The following is a 23901-nucleotide window of genomic DNA, read 5'->3' as shown; positions in this document are numbered from 1 at the left end:
TATTGATCGTAATGCATTGAACAGACACTTTTCTCTGTTTGTCAAAGAAAATCGAGAATAGTTTGAAATTTCTACACAGAAATTAAATGATTGATGTTTTCTGGCTCTTCTGTGAAGTTATGTAATTCTTTTACAGAACTATAGAATTTCACAACTTGGCTTTTGTTTGCTGGCTTCAAATATAAGTAAATTTTGCACATCAAAGATTTTATTTTCTCTGTTAAAAGGCCAGAAAATGTTTGAATACTTTTGTTGTATCCTTTTGAATGTCAAGGTCAGTTCTTGTGTTTGCAATTGTTCACCATTAAAGGTTAATTATTTCATTGTCTACAAAGAAATGAATTCAACTTTTTTATATGTAAACTAAATATGAGCTGTGTCGGATAGAAATCGACCTTATGCAAGTGTGTGTACACATATATATATCTAAGACACTTTGATAGCTTTTGGAATAACTAAGATATAAAAGCTGCATTTTGTTTCGTTTAAAAGGGTTGTCTTCTTATGAAAACCTACTTTTGGAACAATCACAGACTTTCCGTAGAAATTATTTTAACCCAAAATGGGTTAACAGAGGTATTGATTTTTGTTTGCATAAGGTCGATTTCTATCCGACGCAGCTCATATTATAATTTGACTCTTCTGACTTCTACTAGAATGGGTGTTGTCAAAGCTTTGTCAATAATTTTTCAACAAGAACGAATTGAGATGCATAAAATAGAAAAAAAAGTTCCTCTTCTCGGTTGATGAAATAAAAAAAAATAAATATAAAAACATTATCAACTTAATATTGGTAGATGATAAAACAGAGTACTGTGGATTCATTAATATTCGCTGAATTATTACAGAGTTCGCGAAAAGTGTCAGTCCTCAGGATTTCACCACTAAAATTTTGCATAGGACTGACACAATTTTAGTATTTTTCAATAGATTAATAGTGAAGACCAGCAGATTTTCTTTAAGGACCACCAGGGGAAAAAAGATTTCGCGAACTCTTGTGAATACTGTACCAATTTTCGTGGGTACAGGGAACTACGAAAGTAAATGTTCAATGAATAACACATTTTCTATATGCTTGTATGTAGACTTCACTGAAACCATGAAATTAAATATCCATATACATGCAAGTTTTCTGTAATCCACAACAAATTGGTACACACAAAAATAAATGAATACACAGTAAGTTATTCCCCAGGATATTAATCTACGGTACCCCTAATATATTATGCTAAACAACCCTAATTTAATCTAGTATTACTATATATTAATATCTTTGCTATTTTATTACAGAGGTGATACTGAATGGATTACCACCCAGTTTCGTATACACGCCTGAGGACACACATGCTGAGGCTGGGTCAACTGTAACGTTGTTTTGTGGTGCTAATGGCCGAGACACACAACAGAAAGAACCATCAATAACATGGCTTAAAGACGGCAATGCCATAGACTTCAAGTAAGTTTGTCATAGAACTCAAGTTAGTCTTCTTGAATAGAACAGTTTTTGGGTGACATTTATAGCTTATAATTACTATATATGGTTTTGCCATAAATTATTTTTTTTCTTCATGGGAAAATGCCAGATTGTGATTGGTTGATAAGAGGGAGATAAGTTTATCTATCACCCTTCACTGAGACCTTTGATGAAGTGTGTGCTTTACTAAATCGGGAATATCAAGTATAACAAAGAGTTAATATATACAAAAAGACAGTGATTCAGTCCCAAAAGGTTCACATAAAAGTATTTATTTTTCGTGCAACGTTCATTACAGAAATTATTTCACGTTCAACGTGAAATTATGTCTTATTTCACGTTTTTTCTGTGCAAGCACCCCCCTTTACCACCCTCTACTAAATACTGATGATTCTTATGTTGAAAACATTATATAGTTTATTACTTTGAATTTCAAATTTGATAGACAGTAATAACAGAACATTTATGTGGAAATATATCTGAAAGCGTAAAAAATCTTAAGTATTTTGAAACTTAACTGTCAGACATTTTAACTTACTTTTTACCATTTTTGTCGAGCCTGCAACTTTTGTTGCAGAAAGCTCGACATAGGGATAGTGATCCGGCGGCGGCGGCGTTAGCTCACTTCTTAAAAGCTTTATATTTTAGAAGGTGGAAGACCTGGATGCTTCATACTTTGTATATAGATGCTTCATGTTACGAAGTTTCCGTCAGTCACATGTCCAATATCCTTGACCTCATTTTCATGGTTCAGTGACCACTTGAAAAAAAAGTTCAGATTTTTTGTAATGTTGAATTCTCTCTTATTATAAGTAATAGGATAACTATATTTGATATGTGCGTACCTTGCAAGGTCCTCCTGTCTGTCAGACAGTTTTCACTTGACCTTGACCTCATTTCATGGATCAGTGAACAAGGTTAAGTTTTGGTGGTCAAGTCCATATCTCAGATACTATAAGCAATAGGGCTAGTATATTCGGTGTATGGAAGGACTGTAAGGTGTACATGTCCAACTGGCAGGTGTCATCTGACCTTGACCTCATTTTCATGGTTCAGTGGTTATAGTTAAATTTTTGTGTTTTGGTCTGTTTTTCTCATACCATATGCAATAGGTCTACTATATTTGTTGTATGGAATGATTGTTAAGTGTACATGTCTAGCGGGCAGATGTCATGTGACCTTGACCTCATTTTCATGGTTCAGTGGTCAAAGTTAAGTTTTTGAGTTTTGGTCTTTTTATCTAATGCTATATGCCATAGGTCAACTATATTTGGTGTATGGAAATATTTTATGATCTTTATGTCAGTCGAGCAGGTTTTATTTAACCGTGACCTCATTTTCACGGTTCATTGCACAGTGTTAAGTTTTTGTGTTTTGGTCTATTTTTCTTAAACTATAAGTAATGTGTCAACTATATATGTTGTATAGAAGCATTGTTAGCTGTACCTGTCTGCCTGGCATGGTTCATCTGACCTGGACCTCTTTTTCAAGGTTCATTGGTCTTTGTTTAGTTATCTTGGTTAATGTTAAGTTTATGTGACAGTTGTAATAAAGCTTAGCTTTATACTTAGGACTATCAACATAATATCAATGATTAGTATAGACCGAGACATTTCAGCGTGTGCACTCTTGTTTAATTTTTAAACCTTAATCAAAGTACAAATTATATCTTAATTCAGGAAAGGAAATTATTCCTTGCATTTTAATTGGGGTTTGTGTTTATATTTTTATTTTCACATTTTCTGTTTACTTTCAGACAAGCTCAGGGTAGATTAGAGATTGTAGGTAGAGGAAGTCTCAAGATCTACAGTGCTAATGAGGCTGATTCTGGTACATACACATGTAGAGCTGAAAATCTCCTCGACTCAGATGATTCAGATGCCAGTCTTATTGTGCTTGGTAGGTGTACAGATAGGCAATTCTGTCATATTTTAAAATAAAAAATGATTTGAAAAACAACATTAGGTGTTACATTAAAACATACATTGGACCTAAGGAATGCACTTCACAATTGCAGCTATTGGTGCCTGTTCAAATATTATCAGTCATTTAGATTAGATTTACATTTACATGCTGTTAAAAGTCATGAAAATAGGAAGGTTTGAATCTTTTGTCTGTGTTCTGTTCTTCAAAGGGTGATTCCAATTGTTTAGGGGGGGGGGGGGTTAAGAATCTACTATCAAATATTAAATATTTAATAGTTAAAACTTATCAATCTTAAGACTTTTAATAAAAAACACTTGCTCCAAAAAATTATGGAAAAAGGAAAGGTTGCTGGTATATATTAAAAAAAAATACTTGGAAAAATACTGAACACAATTATTTTTTATATTTTTGCCTCAACATTATTTCCTTTAACTTGAATTATGATAAAGTAACAAAAGGAATTTTTTTTTTTACAGTACCCCCAAAATTCCATCAACAACCTTTGAACCGGATTGCACACAAGAATTCTGACATTGAATTTAAATGTGACATCATTGGGAGTCCCCAACCAGAAGTCGTTTGGATGAAAGATGGACAGTTGTTAAAACCGTCCGATTATTTCCACATCATTGAAAAGAAACATCTACGGATACTTGGCTTGATGGAGAGTGATGCAGGGATGTATCAGTGTTTTGGGAATAACTCAGTTGGAAATGTACAGGCCAGTGTACAATTAATGGTTGTCAATCAGAGTGAGTAATCTCCCCTTTGTATATGAGGGCATTTAATTTGTGAGTTTTCTCACTATGAAAAAGGTTCTTTTAATTGTGTAAAATAAAAAAATCTCTGTTTATTTAATATACAATGATATATGGTAAATTCAACTGCAATAAGAATTTTTTTTTTAAATGTAACATATTTTCCAAGAAAATGATAAAAATAGATAATTTTTTAAATGAACCAAGTAAATGTATCATTTAAAAAAAAAACCAAAGAAATATTAAGTTTTACTCTTTGTGTTAAGATATGCCTTGAAAATGACAAGGCTTATTTAAATCATTGAGGATAATGTCTTTAATGATTTGTAATATTTTATTGTGTTATCATGTTACCTTTGATTTAATGATACAGATAGTTTGAAGTTTTAAATTTATTAAAACATTAACCTTGATGGGAATGCTATCCATCATACAATTGGTTAATTCTGTTTTGAATTTTATCAAGAGCTTTTTAAAAAAATTGTTAGTTCTTGAAAGAAATTACTAAGATGTACAACTTTATTCAAATATCTTGAATCAAGCAGTCTGCACGGTTAGCCACTAGTCGGATGCCCCAGACTAGTAAAATTTCATTCCGACTATTAAGTTTTTGCAAAATTTTGTTTGGACCAATAAGAAAAATGTCAGAATATTGGTCTTCGGACTAGTAGTTTTTGGTGCAGACTGCTTGAACTAAGATTAACATTAAGTTTTATTTATTAAAAAAAGATTAGATTTTAATCCTGAAAATGGATTTAAAGAATGTAGAGGGTTATTCATAAATCTCTGGCAAAGAAACAGGGATTTAATTGCTGCTCTTCATCTTATACTTTTTTGTTAGGCCTTATACATTGAACACTGACATTTCACTGCAAGCTCAAGTAGGCTCTAGCATAAGTTCATATTCATCTTTTATATAAGCTTTGGATTTCAAATATTTTGGCCACGAGCATCACTGAAGAGACATGTATTGTCGAAATGCACATCTGGTGCAAGAAAATTGGTACCGTTAATTTTATTTTAGCTGAATACTTCATCAGATGTGATAAATACTGCATCAGAGAAATGCCATTTGACCTTTTCATACAGCTCTTGATAGGATTAAAACTTATTGTTATTACTTAAAAGATAATTATTGTTGTTTTTATTGTTAGAAGTTTTAGTACTACCCTTTGACCCTTTGCATGTTGTGTATTTTGTTACATCAGGTTAATTTTTAGTATCTTGTTGTTTTTGGCAACATGCACAGTCCATCTTTTATTCTTATTAAAAAAATAATGATAATTCCAGAAAAAAGATTAAGGTATCTATGTTTCTGGAATATTTTATATCTCTTACAATTAAAAAAAAAAAATAGAATACAGATTTCAAAGGTTAATCCACTTAATAAATATCAGCTATCTTTATAATAGGGTTTAAGCCTAACATTAAAAATTATCATATTTCAATCCAAACATAAGATTTGGGACTAAATTTTGGTAAATAAATTAAAGGTCTGTGTTATTTTTAACAAGGAACACATAATAAAAAAATCTCTTTAAGTTGATAAATTCTGCCGACCATGCAAGGGCTGTATAGCCAGTCAAGGTGGTTAAAAACTTCCATGTGTTGTAAAATTCTTCACAGTTTTTATTATGGAAAATGCTTCAATCATTCTAGAGAGCTGTTAGTTAATGATTTGTGTAGATCTAGTAGGAGAGAAAATAAACTAAAAATACTTTTAATCTTGTGGATTTCAGATTTATCCACTTGGCTTACATTTAAATGTTTAAATAAGATGTTTTATAACCTTCTTTTGTTTACATATTCAAGTGTTTAAAGGATTTGTTTATTAGTAAGTCTAAGCCCAATGTTATTTTACAAGCAGAACTATAAAAAGTTATAAATCTTTGGATGAAATATGATTGAACAGGTCACTTTAGATTTATTGTTGTAACTCACATGTTTCTTAAGTATTTATAGCATACCAGCCCCGTTGGTTATCTCTTGTATATATATATATTCAACAGTTTTCTCATTCATTTTGATACTGTTTCCAAAAATTACTGTAAATTCAGAATTATTGCATGCATTTATTATTGTGATTTTGTCATATAATATTAAAATTGCAATCTTAATTTTTGTGATACAGAGAAAAATCCTGTTTAATTCATATAAAAAAATCCAAAATGCGAGTTTAAATAAATTTATTGGGATAATATAACCTTGTTGCATTTTTTGCGGAATATTAAAAATGCCGTAATAATTTCTAAATTTACAGTATTCAACAGTTTTCACATTCATTTTGATACTGTTTTTCAAAATATAGTACTAATGTATTAATTAAGTACCCCTATGACATGTATAGGTATATATATGTTTCTTATAAACTCTTGATGTATATTGATTTAATTTATGGTGTGGTTTACTATTTATTATCTTGGGTTATTTTCTTTAGATTTTATAAAAAGCATTAATTGAATGTGTTTGAATTTTCCATCTAATTATCCAGTGCTCAAACTAGCAAAGTTAAGAAAATATTGGCCCTTTTAACTTTTTTGGATTCGAGCGTCACTGATGAGTCTTGTGTAGACAAAAGGCGCATCTGGCGTTTATACAAAATTTAGTCCTGGCATCTATGATGAGTTTATTTAGCATAGGCAATTTCAGAAAGCTTAGCTAATTTTGTTGAATTGGTAAAATAAAGAGAGACGTTTAAGAATATTTTTATTACAGTATTACTGTATTATTTCAACCTGGTTGGGCAGCATAATTTAAATGCTACACAATTTTGTTAACTATTAGCAAAGGAAGAGAAACTGTGTCCTATATTTTCAATAAACATTGCCATTCAAATGTATACCAAATGTTCACAGATCACGTTTCTTAAACTAAGAATGTACCTCAAAGTTAGTGGAAAACATGGTGAAATAACTTAGTATAACAATTTTAGCACTATATAGAAAAAGGAAAAAGAATTAAAAAGGTTTGAGCACTGGGCATCTGTTATTGCATGTTGTTTTATTTTTTGTTTTGCTTATGTTGTTTCTCCTTCTTTTCACCCCTCCCTTTAGATGTACCCCTTCCTCCAACAACAACCCGAAACTACAGACTACCAACTTATCTAGGTGGCAACATTGGTAACGAGATCAACCTACCAAGTGAACCGAAGGACCTCCAAGCTGTCATCGTCTCAAAGGATTTCGTCACACTGAAATGGAACGACCCAGAAAAGAGTGGTCTAGAGAAGACTGGTCCATTAAATGAAGGGAGTCTAGTATACTCTGTCTTCTGGAAGGATAAGGATTCTGAGAGGTGAGAAACGATTCTTGTTTCAGAGAAACACACACACTGTGGACTCATTTTTATACGCCCGTCAAAATTTTGACGGGACGTATTATGGTATACAAATGTCCGGTGTCCGTCCGTCCGTCTGTCCGTCCGTCTGTCTGTCTGTCTGTCTGTCCGGCGTAAACATGTCGCACCGTAACTTGAGAACGACTTATCTAAATTTCATGAAACTTCATATAGTTGTTTTTTATGATGGTCAAATGATCTGTATACTTTTTGGTGAAAATAAGATTTAAACTTTTTGAGTTACGGCACTTTGTAACTAAAACAGGGGTGTGTTTTTTTTCACATGTCGCACCGTATCTCAAAAACGATTCTTGATTATTGCTTAAAACTTTACACACTTCTTAGTTATATTAATCTTAATATCTGTATACTTTTTGGTGATGATTCAAAATTTAATTTTTGAGTTATTGAGTATTTTGTAAAAAAGGGGGAGGGTTTTTTACATGTCGCGCCGTATCTCAAAAACGATTTATGATTATTGCTTAAAACTTTACACACTTCTTTGTTATATTAATCTAAAGATCTGTATACTTTTTGGTGATGATTCAAAATTTCATTTTTGAGTTATTGAGTATTTTGTAAAAAAGGGGGAGGGGGTTTTTACATGTTGTGCCGTATCTCAAAAAAGATTTATGATTATTGCTTAAAACTTTACACACTTCTTTGTTATATTAATCTAAAGATCTGTATACTTTTTGGTGATGACTCAAAATTTTATTATTGAGTTTTTTGTAAAAAAGGGGAGTTTTTTTTAGTGGAAGAAGACGTCAAGTCTTCTGAAGACTTAAGGGGCTGACCTTCGGCATTGAGCCTCCGTATGCCGCATTCGTTTCGTGTATTACAATTTCATAACAACTTAAGATTCCTGACACCGATTTTTACACATGATTAGGCATCTGAATCATTTAATTTGTAAATTAGGATTGAAAAACAATCACTATCGTAAATATGACCCTTTTATTTATGTAAATTATCAGATTTCATCTCATCCACATGAACGTTATTTGTTTACTTGTCACAGGATGTTTTAACTGTAGATATTTGTATTACGCATGCGTGAATTTGGTATCGGGACAACTCGCCCTGTTTACAAGTTCGCCCTTGAAGTTACGAATTTGCAATCCTGCAGACAAGAAGATTTTGTTTTTTTGTAAATAAAAAGGATATATTTCTTATTAAATTGTTGTCTTAATTCATTGTTTTCCTTTGTCATGTGAATTAGATGCCCTTCTACTCCAAATGGTTTGAATCTATTTATAAAATTATTCAAGACTCAGTTGACAAGAGCAATACGTTGCTGTTTGGAGAATGTGATTAAAATCTAAGCTCATAGAAAAAGAAATATAATTGAAACTCAATGTACCTCCTTCTGAAGAATGTATTGCAATATAAATATAAATTCCTTTTGACAAGAGAAATCTGACTTTTGTCAGAAATATTTTTTTCACATGTGCAAAGGTAATCACGTGTGTCGGCCATATTGGTTTGTTTACAACTATGTTAAGAACCATGACCTAAACATAAATAGTCTCTGAAAGCGTAAACTTCAAGCAATACTATTTTATCAATCATGAATATTTTCATAAATTTAAATTTGATTATTTAAAGAAATAAAATTATAACAATTACGATTTTTGATAAGAGATTCTACACAGACATGCTTTAATCAGAGACATATATACATGTGTATATATGTCTCTGCTTTAATCTATTTATAGCCAAATTAGTTTACCTGTGTGAAAATGTAAATAATTTGTTTACTAAACAAGTAAAGACAAACTATGGATGGAAGATAATAATTTACATAAATACTTCAGGACATTTAATTGATTTTAATAAATATAGGATTTAAAAACTGCAAGTGGAAACAAATTTATTCATTAGCTACATAATCAGCTGATAATTTTATTTCACAAACATCGTGGTGATGTTATTGATAAAAATCACTCCATCAATCCTCCAGCCCTTTCACATATTAAGCAATAGATCTACTCATTATTGTAGAATATTTAATGAATATACATTCATCGTCTTATTGAATATATCGGGTAATCAGATATTTTTAGCTGACAATCTGGGTATCCCATTGGCCGGAGTCTACTGTACTACCAAAAACATGATAAAGATAGTAAATAGTATTTTTTCACTAATTTATTGACAATTTATTGACAATACTGGTTGTAACATATTTTATTTTTGTATTTAGGTTGGGACCCCCCACCCCACCCCCACCCCAATTATGAGTGGTGTCCCTTAAATGAGGGACTGTCCCTAAAACAAGGGGTCATTTTACTGTTGAAAAAAAATAAAGTACATTTTGAAGATTTGTATTAAACTCAAAAGTGGGAAAATTCATATTTGGAACAACTTTTCTAAATGAGGGGTCAAATTATTAAAAAAGATATAAGTTTAGAAACAACTGAACAGAAAATTCGTTTGACATGTTTTGACTATTCAGTACTTTATAGATGCATAGTTCTTGGGGTAAAGTTTCACCAAATAATATGAATATAAATGACTTTTTTTTGGTGCTCATTTTTTACAGTGGGTTATACTGATCTTCCAGTTAGGTTAATCTCATTTGGAGTGTTGTTCCCAACCTGTTAAAGGTCCATCTTTGTGCATAATTTAAAATTGGAAATTTCAACAAGCATCCAATATTCTTACTCTGGAAAATAAACCCTGGTCTGCTAGCTTCATGTATATTTTTTCTACCGAATTAAAACTAGAATCATGCAAACAGACTTAAGAAAAAGGCATGTAAGTTAATCATACAAATATGACACTTTTTCTAGACAATCAAGATCGTGCAAAATACATCGCTAAAAATTGTAACCTTTAAAAAAAAATTTGTGCAGGAAAAACCCATATGGGAATTGGGAACTTTCAAAAGTTGGCGGGTATGTAACGAGCCTTACTTTTTTAAGCTCCATTTGTGGGCAATATGTTTTCTAGTCTGTCCGTCCGTCCTGCTTCTGGTTATAAAGTTTAGGGTCGAGGTAGTTTTTGATGAAGTTGAAATCCAATCAACTTGAAACTTAGTACACATGTGTTCCTTATGATATGATCTTCTTAATTTTACTGCCAAATTAAAGATTTTACCTAATTTTCATAGTCAACTGAACATAGAAAATGATTGTACGGATGGGAAATCCATGTACTTATGACCTTTTCTTGTTTGAAGAAAAAAAATACATTATAACGATAATGGAACAAAGCAGCCTGGGTTAGTGGGGCTGCTTTTATGGTAATTCAAGTTACCTTTTATTCACCTTCTTCCACTTCAGAGCTATCAGCTCTTTGATTTTACATGTCGCGCCGTATCTCAAAAACAATTTATGATTATTGCTTGAAACTGTACACACTTCTTTGTTATATTAATCTAAAGATCTGTATACTTTTTGGTTTGATTCAAAATTTTATTTTAGTGATATTTGTAAAAAGAAAACAGGGTGGGGGGGGTTTCACATGTCCCGCCATGTCTCAAAAGCAATAAATGGTAATTGCTTAAAACTTTCTCAGAAACTATTTATGATCATTGCATAAAACTTCCATACAAGACGTCGGGCGTATCATGCGCTCATGGCGCAGCTGTTTATTATTAGTGGGATACCAATTTGGGGGGATTTCATGGGTGAAAATATTCGAGTTATTAATACATCTTATCGCTAATCCCTGTGTCATATGGTATTTTGAACCCCCTAAAAAGTGAACCCGGGGTCAAAATACCATGCGGTATAAATGACACCGGCTGCTTAAACTTTTGATGCATTCAACGATCACTTTTCCAGATATTTTGTTTTGTGACATCAAAAATTTACGGGAACCAGTGTGATATCCAGTTATGGTGGACAAATAGCGATAAGGTGTATTAAAATGTTCAACAAATTACACATCTTCCATAAGGGGATACAAGGGGAGGGCCTGCCCCCCTCTTTTTTTGTGGGAAAATTTGGTTGATTATTAAAGGAATAACTGAAGCAGGCCCTACCTTAGGTAAGTCAGTAGGCCCTCCCCTTTTCAAAAAGTTCTGGATTTTATACTGTTCTATATGCTTGTATGCAAACTTTGGCGAAACCATGCAGTTATAAAATATCCACAAAAAGGGACTTTTTCTGTAGTCTACGAAAATTGATATCCACAAAGTTAAATGAATCATCTTAGAAAAGACTTTGTGAACATTTACACATATATCAGGAGGAAATGTTTAAACTAGTAAAAGGCCAGACAAAAACTGTCATGATTGAGTAAACTAACAATGACATTTAGAAACAAATAGATAGAATTTTTTTCACTAGAGTCAATTTACTAAGGATTAGAAATAGAGAAATCTTGGAAATCAAATTTTGTCCTATTTTCCAACAAAAATTTGTTCCATTAAATTTTTAAAAGGCTGCTTTTTACAACATTATATAAAGGCCATTAAAGTGTAAAGTGACTGAACCTTAAAGGAAATAATGTGAATGTCTGGAGAAATTTTTTGTTTTTTTGATATACAGAATTTTGTAAAATGGTTTAGCAGATAATTAATTGTAAAATACAAACGGGAATACAATATTCACAAATATTGCAGTGAAACTTAAACTTACAAAAGCTATGAAAAGAAATGATATATTAAAACGTCTGTAGAAATTTTTTTTTTTTTTATTTTGAAATTTTTTTTACACTGTTTTGGTGGTAATCTCTGGTAGAAATTTTGCTGTGAAAAATTATACTTTCAAAACATGTAGATCAGCAAAACTGAACTCCAATGATAAGTTCAATACTTTAACTTGTCAGAGATAATTAGCTGGTTAAATTTGAGTGAATCTGTGTTGTCTTTAGTGTCAGTCACTGTCCATCATAATTGAAAGAAAGTCTTCAAAAATAAATAAAACTCAAATTTGAAACTTGTGACACCTGTGTTTTATGTTCAAATGTTGAAATGTGATAGAGACAAACAGAAAAACGCAGAAAAGAAACAGCTCATGTCAAGTATTTGTTTTTATTCATAGTTGTAAGAAATGGAAACCTTCATTGATAAGTATAGTATATCTTCTGTCAAAACTTTAATTTTTTTTTAGACATGTTAGATTATGGTGCATTTTGATTTTTATGCCCCCACTGCTGAGGGATTAAGTTTGAATATGGATAGCGTAATTTTTACCATTCTCTAGTTATGTTTCTTTATGAAATAAAAAATGACAAATTTGTTGTTTCACCACTTTTACTTTAGTTTTCCTCAACCAAATATGGAACTATAGAATGTATATAACAACAACCACAGATCAAATATGAATTTGTTTGGTGTCACTTACATGGTTTAAGAGTGACCCATGTTAGCATTCTTCTTTTACTCAAATTAAAAGTCTATATTTCTCTTTCATTGAAAACAATAAACTCCCAATCTTACATTTAACTATTTAGTAGCTATCTTACCTGTGGAAAATTGATTAAGAAAAAGGGGAGTACAAAAACAGTAAGACAAAAACACTTGCAGAAGATAGATACAAAACACCACACATTAGACAAAAGAATCAAAACACAAATTTAAGGTGGTACCCAACACTTTCACTAAAATTAATTTGTCTCGTTTAATTTTCATAAAATTTTGTCAAAGTATTTACTTTGACACTTTAAAAAAAATATAAAAATTAAAAAAAATTTGAACCAACCGTTTTGTCAGAAATATTACACTGGTTATATAGCAATTTGAAAAACACCAATTTTGATCATTGAGAAATATAGATTCTTACACTGCAACAAGTGTATTACGATATTTCTCCACTCGAGACAGTTAAATTTTATTATTTAAAGCGCGAGGCTTGCCGAGCCCTTTAAATAATAAAATTTAACTGTCGAGAGTGGAGAAATATTGTAATACACGAGTTATAGTGTCGGAATCTGTTTCTTTAATGCTTTTTATCGTTCTTTTTCAAAGATTTTCAGAAAATTGTGCTCTTTATATGCGACGTCATCAGGCAAGGTCGCCTTTTTTCATGACGTCACAATAGGAAAATTGAGAAGAAAACAAAACATTTTGACGTCATAATCAAATTTCGACTAATCATTTGCCGAGAACAGATTTTTCACTAGTGAGGAGAAATATTTTTCTCACACCGGTCAGGAAATGTGAAAATAGCACAAAAATTAGAGAAGCTTAATATTCCTTTTACAACACAACGTAATTAAAACGTTTAGCTGACTTTACAGAGTTATCTCCCTGTAGTGTTAGGTACCACCTTTAATGCACCAAAATGAATAGGTTTTTATGTACTGTTAAATTCTTATCTTTGTTTTCTGTAAATAAATTAAAATCTGCTGCAAAGTGCATTTCATAAAAATAAATGGAATTGGGGGAAAAAAGCAGTTGCCAGAAATCTTAATATAACTTCCTGGTTGATTTATTTCTTTTGATAAGGAAGTAAATTACCAAACATCACATGTCATAAAATTTGACAGGAATCATCTTTACAAATAGATATATATGTGTGCATATAATGCAGTATATCTATTTACATTCTTTTAGTGATAATTAAATAATGTATCTCTGAAAGTAACATGTACCTGATCAAATGATGAATATTTCACTGAGTAGAATCTGAAAGAATAAAATGATTTATCTATCAGTTACTAGAATCTAAAAGTAACATCTAAATGATGTATATTTCACCTTGCAGAATCTGAAAGTAGCATGTATCTTATAAAATGATAAATATTTCATCAATATACATATCTATTAGTATCAACATTCTTTTTGTGATAATTAAATAATGTATCTTTTAGATACTAGAATCTGAAAGTAACATGTTTCTTACAGAATGATGTATATTTCACTGAGTAGAATCTGAAAGTAGCATGTTTTTATGAAATGATAAATATTTCACCGACTACAATTTGGAAAGAACTTTTCATAATATTTGACAGAAATCATCTTTACAAAGAGATAGATTTGTGCATATAAGGCCTTTTTTTTTTTAATTAGTTGGTTTGCGGACAACTAGTGTCAAAGGTTAGGGTCGGAGGAGGTAAAAAAAATAAAAATAAAATAGCAATCTTAGATTTTTTTTTTGTTCACGTATAACTGTTCTGAAAAATTTGAGTTGGAGGGAAAAAAAAAAAAAAATGCTGTTCATTCATGACATTACAGGGGTTGAGGAGGAGAAATAGTTTAGCTCTTATCTTGATATGCTTTGCATTTGATGGATGGATGGTCAATTGTTGTTTAATGTCTAGTGGCTAATCAGATGCATAATTAGGATGAGAATATGATAATGAGAAATGAAATGCTAAACTGACACACTGAGCCAGAATTTAAATGTGGTAGCTCACAAGGTAACAGTTCCCCCAAAGATATGTTACCTTACCCAAACACATTATTCTGACTCCTTTTATAATTGCAATTGCAGCGTGCTTGGCGAAGAAGCAGCAGATACCAATTTTTAAGTCTTTGATTTGACCGGGTCAAGGTTCAAACCCAAGATCTCTCACTCTCCAGGTGAACACAATACCATCACATTTAAGGTGCACATGGTCTTCACGTATGAATATATGTGCATGTTTGACCCAAAAATCTTTTGAGGACAATATACTTGACATAAACAAATTTCTTTGATTTATGAAATGTTTGATAATCAACTGTGTTCATGATCCTATCATGCTGATGAAGAAATAGCAATGTACCAAAGTTTGACTAAAACACATATTTTGTACAGACAAGATTTTCATCAGCCATATTGTCGAATATGGCATCGCCGATTGTTTGCTTAGGTTTGCATTTGATAAAAGTGCTCTCAGTACGTTGACCATCAAAGTTAATATTCAACTGAAAGTAGATGAAGCCGTCAGACTCCATGGTCCTCCCTCGTTGGGTTTTTGAATTCGTCTGCGTCATTTCGAAGCTTTTCAAAATACGCTGTTCACTACAAACGCTTTATTGACACAGACAAAACGTTTTGGAACGCCTCGGATTTTTTTATTCACAGCACTCGAAAAATCGGGTCGGCGGAATAAAAAACAACACGAAATCAAATTTTAATTTTATTTCACTTTTAAACAAAATCGGGTCGGCGGATCCGTAAACCAACTAATTAAAAAAAAAAGGCCTAATGCAGTATATCTATTAACATTCTTTTAGTGATAATTAAATAATGTATCTCTGAAAGTAACATGTACCTAATCAAATAATGAATATTTCACTGAGTAGAATCTGAAAGAATAAAATAGTTTATCTTTCAGTTACTAGAATCTAAAAGTAACGTCTAAATGATGTATATTTCACCTTGCAGAATCTGAAAGTAGCATGTATCTTATAAAATGATAAATATTTCATCAATATACATGTTTCTATTAACATTCTTTTAGCGATAATTAAACGATGTATCTTTCTGGTACTAGAATCTGAAAGTAACATGTATCTTATCGTATGATGTATATTTCACCATGCAGAATCTGAAAGTAGCATGTATCTTATAAAATGATAAATATTTTACTGACTACAATTTGGAAAGAACTTTTCTTAAAATATGACAGAAATCATCTTTACAAAGAGATAGATTTGTGCATCATATAATGCAGCATATGTATTAACATTCTTTTAGTAAATAATGTATCTTTCAAGTTCTAGAATCTGAATGTAACATATATCTAATCAAATAATGAATATTTCACTGAGTAGAATCTGAAAGAATAAAATGATGTATCTTTCAATTACTAGAATCTAAAAGTAACGTCTAAATGATGTATATTTCACCTTGCAGAATCTGAAAGTAGCATGTATCTTATAAAATGATAAATATTTCATCAATATACATATCTATTAACATTCTTTTAGTGATAATTAAATAATGTATCTTTTAGATATTAGAATCTGAAAGTAACATGTTTCTTATAGAATGATGAATATTTCACTGAGTAGAAAGTGAAAGTAGCATGAACCTCATGAAATGATAAATATATCACTGACTACAATTTGGAAAGATCTTTTCATAATATTTAACAGGAATCATCTTTACAAAGAGATAAATATGTGCATATCAATTAACATTATTTTAGTGATAATTAAATAATGTATCTTTCGAGTACTAGAATCTGAAGGTAACATGTATCAATCTAATGATGTATATTTCACTGAGTAGAATCTGAAAGTATCATGCATCTTATTAAATAATGAAGTATATTTCCCTTGAGGAGTAGAATTTGGAAGTAACCTATATCTTATGAAATGATGAATATTTCCCTAACTTGAATTTAGCAGGAGACATGTATCTAATCAAAGGATATATATTTACCGATTAGAATTTGAAAGGTGAAAAATGGTGTATATTTCACTGACTAGAATTTGGAAGAAACATGTATTACTTTATAGCAGTTTGACTATTGTTATCAGCATGTCAAAAGACTGATCATTTATTTCGGAAATTTTAACGATTATCTCCCAGTCTTAATATATCGTCTGTCTGATGTGGGATGAATTAGTTTGTCTTAAAATCTAATAAAAATCTATGATATGGCTTAAAAGATATTTTCTTGTGCGAGTAGGTTTATAATTGATTAGGAAGAGCTATTTATGAAAATTTTAATCTTTTCTGTACCATTTTTCAGTCTGGCTGCTTTATTTTTTCCTAAAAAGAACTTTGTTTTTCAATTTAAAGTAAAATTATTCTGTAAGTCACTAATTTTTCAGTCTGGCTGCTTTAATTGATTTTTTTTTCTTAAAACAAAATTGTTTTTTTTTTCTTCAATTTACAGTAAACTAAATCTGTAAGTCACTAATGGTAATTTTTAGTTAGTAATGTGAAGGGGTAATACTTTAGAAATGGCTTTAAAAGATTATTTCTGTAAAAAAAAGTCTGTAGATGTTTTTAGAATGCATGAATTTTAATGAAAGGAGATATACGGTTATAGTCGACAAATAGCGACACAGCATAGCAATTTACCCAAAGTAGACATCTTAATTCATAGTCTTACAAACCAAACTATCTATCCATCTATCTTCATATTTCATTATTTTTGTCAGTATAGGGCAACCATAGGTCTCAATGTTCAATGAAGTAAAACAAATTTGGGGCCTGTATAGTGTATACAGACTTTTGCCAAACCGCAAATGAAAATCCATGAAAATTAACACTAATTATGGGTCTCCAACACAGCAAGAAAATTCCACATCAAATGGTGTGTATTTGTTATTCCTAATCCTTGACCACAGCCATAAGTCCAAAGTCTTTTTAATGGGATTGCAGATTTTTTTTGATGGAAAATCAATATTTTATTACTGCTAGGTTTTATTATTTGAAACCTGATGCTGTTGCTATTATTTATTTTTTTTGCATTAATAAAAACGTGGTAATAATTTCTGAATTTACATTATTTTGAAGAAGGTCATCACTATTATTGCTGTCACTCCCCCTTAAAAAAAACTTAGAAGACACTTCAAACATAAGTGCATCTTGGAGGTTACACTTTGGCTAAGATATTGATGAGACTGTCATTAAAGTGAGAGGGTTAGCGCTATAGAACCAGGTTTAATCCACCATTTTCTACATTTGAAAATGCCTGTACCAAGTCAGGAATATGACAGTTTTTGTCCATTCGTTTTTGATGCGTTTTGTTATTTGATTTTGCCATGTGATTATGGACTTTCCCAATTGATCTTCCTCTAAGTTCAGTATTTTTGTGATTTTACTTTTTAACATACCCACTTGTACAAATTAGTACATTGTATAAATTGCCTAACATTAAGCATTTCTGCCACTTTTTACAAAGCACTATGTCATCATAAATATACTGATACAAATCAGTGTTGATAAGTCACTTCTATGTTTTACAAGTGGGACTTTGTTGTTTTTCTATCAAGAGGATTTCAGATTAAGATGCAATTTAAAGTTTGAAAGTGTTGATAGCTTAGAGATTTTTTTCATTGTTTATATTCCTTATTTTTTGTGTTTCATGCTGGTTTTAGTGGTTTTATTAGCAGTATCTTTCGTTTTCATCTACTGTTTAAGAAAACATTACATTTATTTGTAATAAAATTCATGGCAGGGGAATATTGAAGCATTGTATCAAGTGGCAGGAGATTAGAGAAAAAATTGAGAGATACATATCTTGTACAATAAAACCTGACCTTTAATGACCTTTGTAAATCAAAAACATAATTTATTGGAGGAAAATTGTAATTAATCCAGTGTTAGAAGTTTGAAGTAGTAACAGTTAGGGTTTTATATGCCAGGTGAGAGATTCTAGAATTACAAAAGTTCATAAATTTGGGAGAAATTGTTTAGATTAAAATTTATGTATGGGGATCTGTATGTGTTGAAATGTAACTTGTTGCAGCTACCAGCCTCCACTGTTAAATCTGTAAAGTACATTTTATCTTTAGACATTGTAAGCGGTTGTTAGAGGTTTCTTTACTTTCAGTTTCATGGTTCTTTTATCCTTACTTTTTTTTATTTTTATAAATTAGATACACTGCATGTAAAAAAAACTGTTGAAAGTTGATGATTTGTGTAAAAAATGTAAAAGCCCACAGCACATTGTCAATTGGCCGTTTCAGAATCTAATGCATTATGGGTAATGTTTTCAAAAGCGTACACCAAAATGTTGTTATTGGTTTTAAACGGGATAAACAATAGAAACTCAACCAATAACGTAATGTTATTTTCATTTTGGTGTACAAACAATGAAATTACCCATAGTCCTTTAGATTCTGAAAAGGCGAATTGCATATGTTTGACAGAATCTCACAGAAACCAGGCTTTTACACCAGGTTTTGCCTTTAAGAATCATCAATAGCGGTCGATTTTAAGAAAGGTTAAATATTTAAAATGCCAATTTAAAAGAAAAGTTGAAAATTATATTCTTTGTCATTTTAGAGAGAGAGTGTTAAACACCACACTGAATGAAGCTAACATCCAACATCTCAAACCAGATACCAGTTATGAGTTCAGGATCAGGACCTATAACAACAATGGACCAAGTCCCAGTTTTGCTAGGCTCTCCATTACAACTGAAAGAGACAGTAAGTTTATAGAATCTTCATCTAAATAAGTAAATGGTTGGGAGTCCATAATGGCTGAGGTCTAATAAGAACTTTTGAACAGCAGTTAAGCAATGAAAGAAAGATTTTTACTGGCAAAAAAAAAAAGGGAAAATTTTTACTCAGAACATCACTACTCATAGAAGATTTATTAGATTTCTGTAATGTGGCATACGATGGATTCATTTATATTTTTGTGCGTACCAATTTTCGTGGATTGTGAAAAAGTTTCGTTGAACATTTTTGTCACTTAAATTGGTTCCTCTGTACCCAGGAAATCCATGAAAATTAGTATCCAAGGAAAATTAAAGAATACACAGTAAAATACTGCAATGCAGGCTGTAAAGGGAGGGGGAAGTATTTGTATGGGTACACTGGAAATGAAATTGCCATTTCCCAATAAAATAAAAGAGCTTACATGTTGGAGTTTTTTACAAATTTTCATGAAATACAATAAATAATGAGCTTTGAATACAAAACCATGTATATTATAAATTACCAACATGTGTATAAAATAACCTTTCACCGCCATTTCCATCTAATTGTTAGAGAGTTTGATTCCATGATAAAAATGTAGAGTTCGTCATCTGATAAGAACAAATGATCTTCCTCCTGAGAGTCTGCAGCAGAATTTCAAATTCTATTATAGTTTTTAAGACACTACTGTGTATTCATTAATAATAAAAGCATGATCTGTATATGATTTAAAAGCAAATTGTGATAGTAAATAGCTGTATATATAGTAGTTCTTCAGTCTCTATGGACATATCTGAAAATCCTATTCATTACAAAACTATGCACTACTTCAGAACTAATCAAAGAAACCAGGCCTATCATTTTGTACACAAGAGTGGCAGACGCATGTGTTTGTCTAATAAAGACTTATCGTGCAGTCACTATCAAATATAAAAAGTTTAAAGGCCAAGTAAAATACAAAGTTAAAGAGCATTGCAGACCAAAAATTTCAATGACATTAAAAAAAAAATAGTTAGAAAGTAAAATAAGTATGACGTTGAAGAGCATTGGGGACAAAAATTTCCGCAAGGTGTCACATATAACTAGGTGATCTCTTCTGGGGCAAAGAATTTATATTATTTTCACATTTAACTATGGAAATTCGTTATTATGATGTGCTAGCAGAGATCATAAACACTCTTTTATTTTGTATATCAATAGAAACTCTATGGGAGCTACAGTGCAAAATAAACTGCTGTAATATGACAGAAAGTTCGAAAATTATCTTTCTGAAGTCCAAAATAACAATCAATATTGCATTGTTTCAGTTGATGTGCCTACACCTCCAACTAATGTACGAGCTGAAGCTAAGAGTCCAGAGTCCATTCGTGTGTCGTGGGATGAACCAGTCCAACCCAAAGGGAAAATAACTAAATATAAACTGATGTATTATATGAAAGGAGATGCACAGGAACATAGAATTGAGGTAGGTCTCTTAAATTCTTGTATTTTAATGCCCCCTCCATAACAGAGGGGGCATTAAGTTTTACTGTTGTCCTTCTATACTTCTGTCTGTACATTCCAAAGTTGATTTCTATTCTCTAACCCTAGTTTGCCTCAATTAATTTATATGGCCTCACTTTAAACATTCTAGAGTTATGCCCCTTTACAACAGGGGTTAAAAAATCCACTAGCCCGACGCCCGGGACTACAGTATTTAGGCCTCGGGCAACCAAAACTTGTAACCCAATATGCCCGACGGACTAGTGACAAAAAATTCTTGGCGTTTCTAAAATAGAAAGGGAAACTCCCCTCATCACTTTTCTATCTTAGCCAATCAGATTTGACTACGTCATCGGGGATTCCCAGAATTTGAACTGATTTTGTACAAGTTTTTAAATAGAACAAATAACTCCGGATGGATCCCGTACTTTCAATGTCGATGTATCAGTACAGGGGTAGTGTACATTGCTTATGCAACCTGATTGTACCTCCTTCTGAATGATTTATTGCAATATAAATGTGAATCCTTTTTGACAGCAGAAACCTGACTTTTGTTAGATATAACTTTTGAAACACGTGCACATGTTATGGACGTCATTTTGTTTTTGTTTACATACTGTGAAAAAGACTCCAGACCATGATCTAAACATTAACAGTCTTCAGAAAACTTAAACTTTATGCAATAATATCAATCATGATAATCTTCATTGATATTCAAATGAATTCGAGTTTTTAAAGAAATAAAATTTATAACAAATACAATATTAGTTTAGAGACTGTGCTTATATTGTAATCTATTTATTTATAGCCCACAATTAGCTTACCTGTGATAAATGTAAATATAGACATTACTGTACTTCGTTTATAAAACAATTATAAAAGACCAAAACTATTGATAGTGATATTTATTCACATAAATATTTGAGGTCATTTAATTTATTTAAATAGTTAGAATTTTAAAACTGAAAACAAATATGAGCATTACATAATTAACCAGCTGATAATTCTTTTACACAAACGTGATGATGTATCTGATATAAACCCTCCAATCCTTTATATACCCATGTATAGCAGTGGTCAAGAATTGTATCATCTTGGGATTTGGTCAACTCATTATTACAGAATATTCAGTAAATATTCAATTATCAATTAATTGAATATATCTGCTAATGTCAGTAATCGGATAGTGTCTGCTAACATAAGTTTTGGGTATCCGATTTGCAAAAATCTACTGTACAATGGAAAAAAAATTGTTAACTTTATAGAATTCATTGCAGCAAACTCTGAATTTGTAAGTCATACTAGGGCTAGCAGGTCAGTTTTGCTGGGCTAGTAGTTTTTCCAACAGGGCTAGTAAAATCCTGCTACCAATTAGCCCTGGGCTAGTGAGCTACAACAAAATTTCTTAACCCCTGTACAAATGAAAAATTGCTGAATTTCCGTTTCCATTCTTTGATTTAAGTTTGCCTAAACAAAATGTTATGAAATTATACACAATTATTTGCTTATAACCTCAAAAACAGAGCATTTTAGTAAGAGTATATAGGCTTTGACTTTTAGAACTTATTTTAATTTTCATGATCCGATGACTTTCAGGAAATATTTCCCAAACTGTACATATAAATATAATCTTTGTATTTACAATTCCCTGTACAATGAATACCCAATCGATACCTTGATGATGTTTTTAATCTTTTTGGTTTTAAAAACTATCAGCACTTTTGTTTTACAAATATTTTTCACCTCAAGTTTCACTGAAGAGACATTAATTGTTTAGATGCACATCTGTTGCAGTAAAATTAGCACTGTTAATACTATTATGTTTGTAACGTACTATACTGTGAAATCCCATGAGTATTATTTTCTTCTGTAACAGTGACACATTATGCAACTTTTATTTATTTTTGCCTCAAGTGTTTGTAACATGTACAAGTCAGTTGCACTAAGCTATTATCCATTAAAATTTAATGACGCATCTATTTCGTTCTATTGATCTTAAGGTGGTACCTAACACTACAGGGAGATAACTCTGTAAAATCACCTAAACGTTTTAATTACGTTGTGTTGTAAAGGGAATATTAAGCTACTCAATGATCAAAATTGGTGTTTGTCAAATTGCTATATAACCAATGTAATTTTTCTGACAAAACAGTTGGTTCAAATTATTTGAAATTTTTATATTTTTGTCAAAGGGACAAAGTAAATACTTTGTCAAAATTTTATGAAATTTAAACAAGCCAAATTAATTTTAGTGAAAGTGTTGGGTACCACCTTAAGATTTTATCAACTCCTTGGTGTACATATTGAAATATTTTGTTTTGTGGAGGAATTTGGTTATACATGTATCAGTAAAAAGAATTAGGCATAACAAGTTCTATCTTTTTTTATACATATATTTCAATAAACCCCTTTTATTGAACAAGTGAAATGCTGCACAGATATAATTATATTCTAATACAAATACTTAAGATGCAAGTTTTTATAAATGTGATATTTGCACTCTCACATTGAAAGTAAAAACAAATAATACTGAATTAACAGTACCAGGATTATGATCCTTAAAAAAAAGAATAGATTAAAATTGGCTAAAAAGTTAAAGAATACACATATGAAGACCATCATCAAGATTTACTCTTTATATTGATCAAACGTTTACAGTATTTATATTTCCTTTGCAGATCATAAAAACCAATCACATGCTGCAAGGTCTGAAGACATTTAAAGAGTACAGCATCAGTGTAGTAGCTTTCAATGAGAACGGTGAAGGTGGACGGTCAGATGAGATAGAGGCCAGAACATTATCTGACCGTCCCAGTGACATCCCACAGAACGTCACACTAGAGGCAGCTAGTGCCACGGTAAGCTTATACTTATTGTTCTACTTGTATGTAAAGCCTTTTAAGGTGCACCAACCTTATAGCTTGTGATGATAAAGA

The 23901-nt window shown here is 31.2% G+C and overlaps 1 protein-coding gene across 14 annotated transcripts in view; it reads left to right on the top strand.

The window, feature by feature from the left end:
- Positions 1-23901, top strand: part of LOC139495658 (neogenin-like) — a 90843-nt gene that overhangs the window by 47292 nt on the left and 19650 nt on the right. For 11 of the 14 annotated variants that reach the window (XR_011657429.1, XM_071283961.1, XM_071283959.1 and 8 more), the window contains exons 6-12: positions 1291-1456; positions 3231-3373; positions 3877-4152; positions 7212-7452; positions 19344-19489; positions 20791-20948; positions 23644-23823. Coding sequence is in view for 13 of the 14 variants with exons in the window: in XM_071283961.1 (XP_071140062.1) it covers positions 1291-1456; positions 3231-3373; positions 3877-4152; positions 7212-7452; positions 19344-19489; positions 20791-20948; positions 23644-23823 (1310 nt within the window). In the remaining variant the exon portion in view is untranslated. The remainder of the gene's footprint in view (positions 1-1290; positions 1457-3230; positions 3374-3876; positions 4153-7211; positions 7453-19343; positions 19490-20790; positions 20949-23643; positions 23824-23901) is intronic. The other 3 variants (XM_071283962.1, XM_071283957.1, XM_071283953.1) reach the window with 1 other exon arrangement.

The sequence above is a fragment of the Mytilus edulis genome, chromosome 11, assembly GCF_963676685.1.
Source record: "Mytilus edulis chromosome 11, xbMytEdul2.2, whole genome shotgun sequence".
NCBI lineage: Eukaryota > Metazoa > Mollusca > Bivalvia > Mytilida > Mytilidae > Mytilus > Mytilus edulis.
The sequence above is the reverse complement of the archived record's forward strand: the minus strand, read 5'-3'. Positions and strand labels throughout refer to the sequence as shown.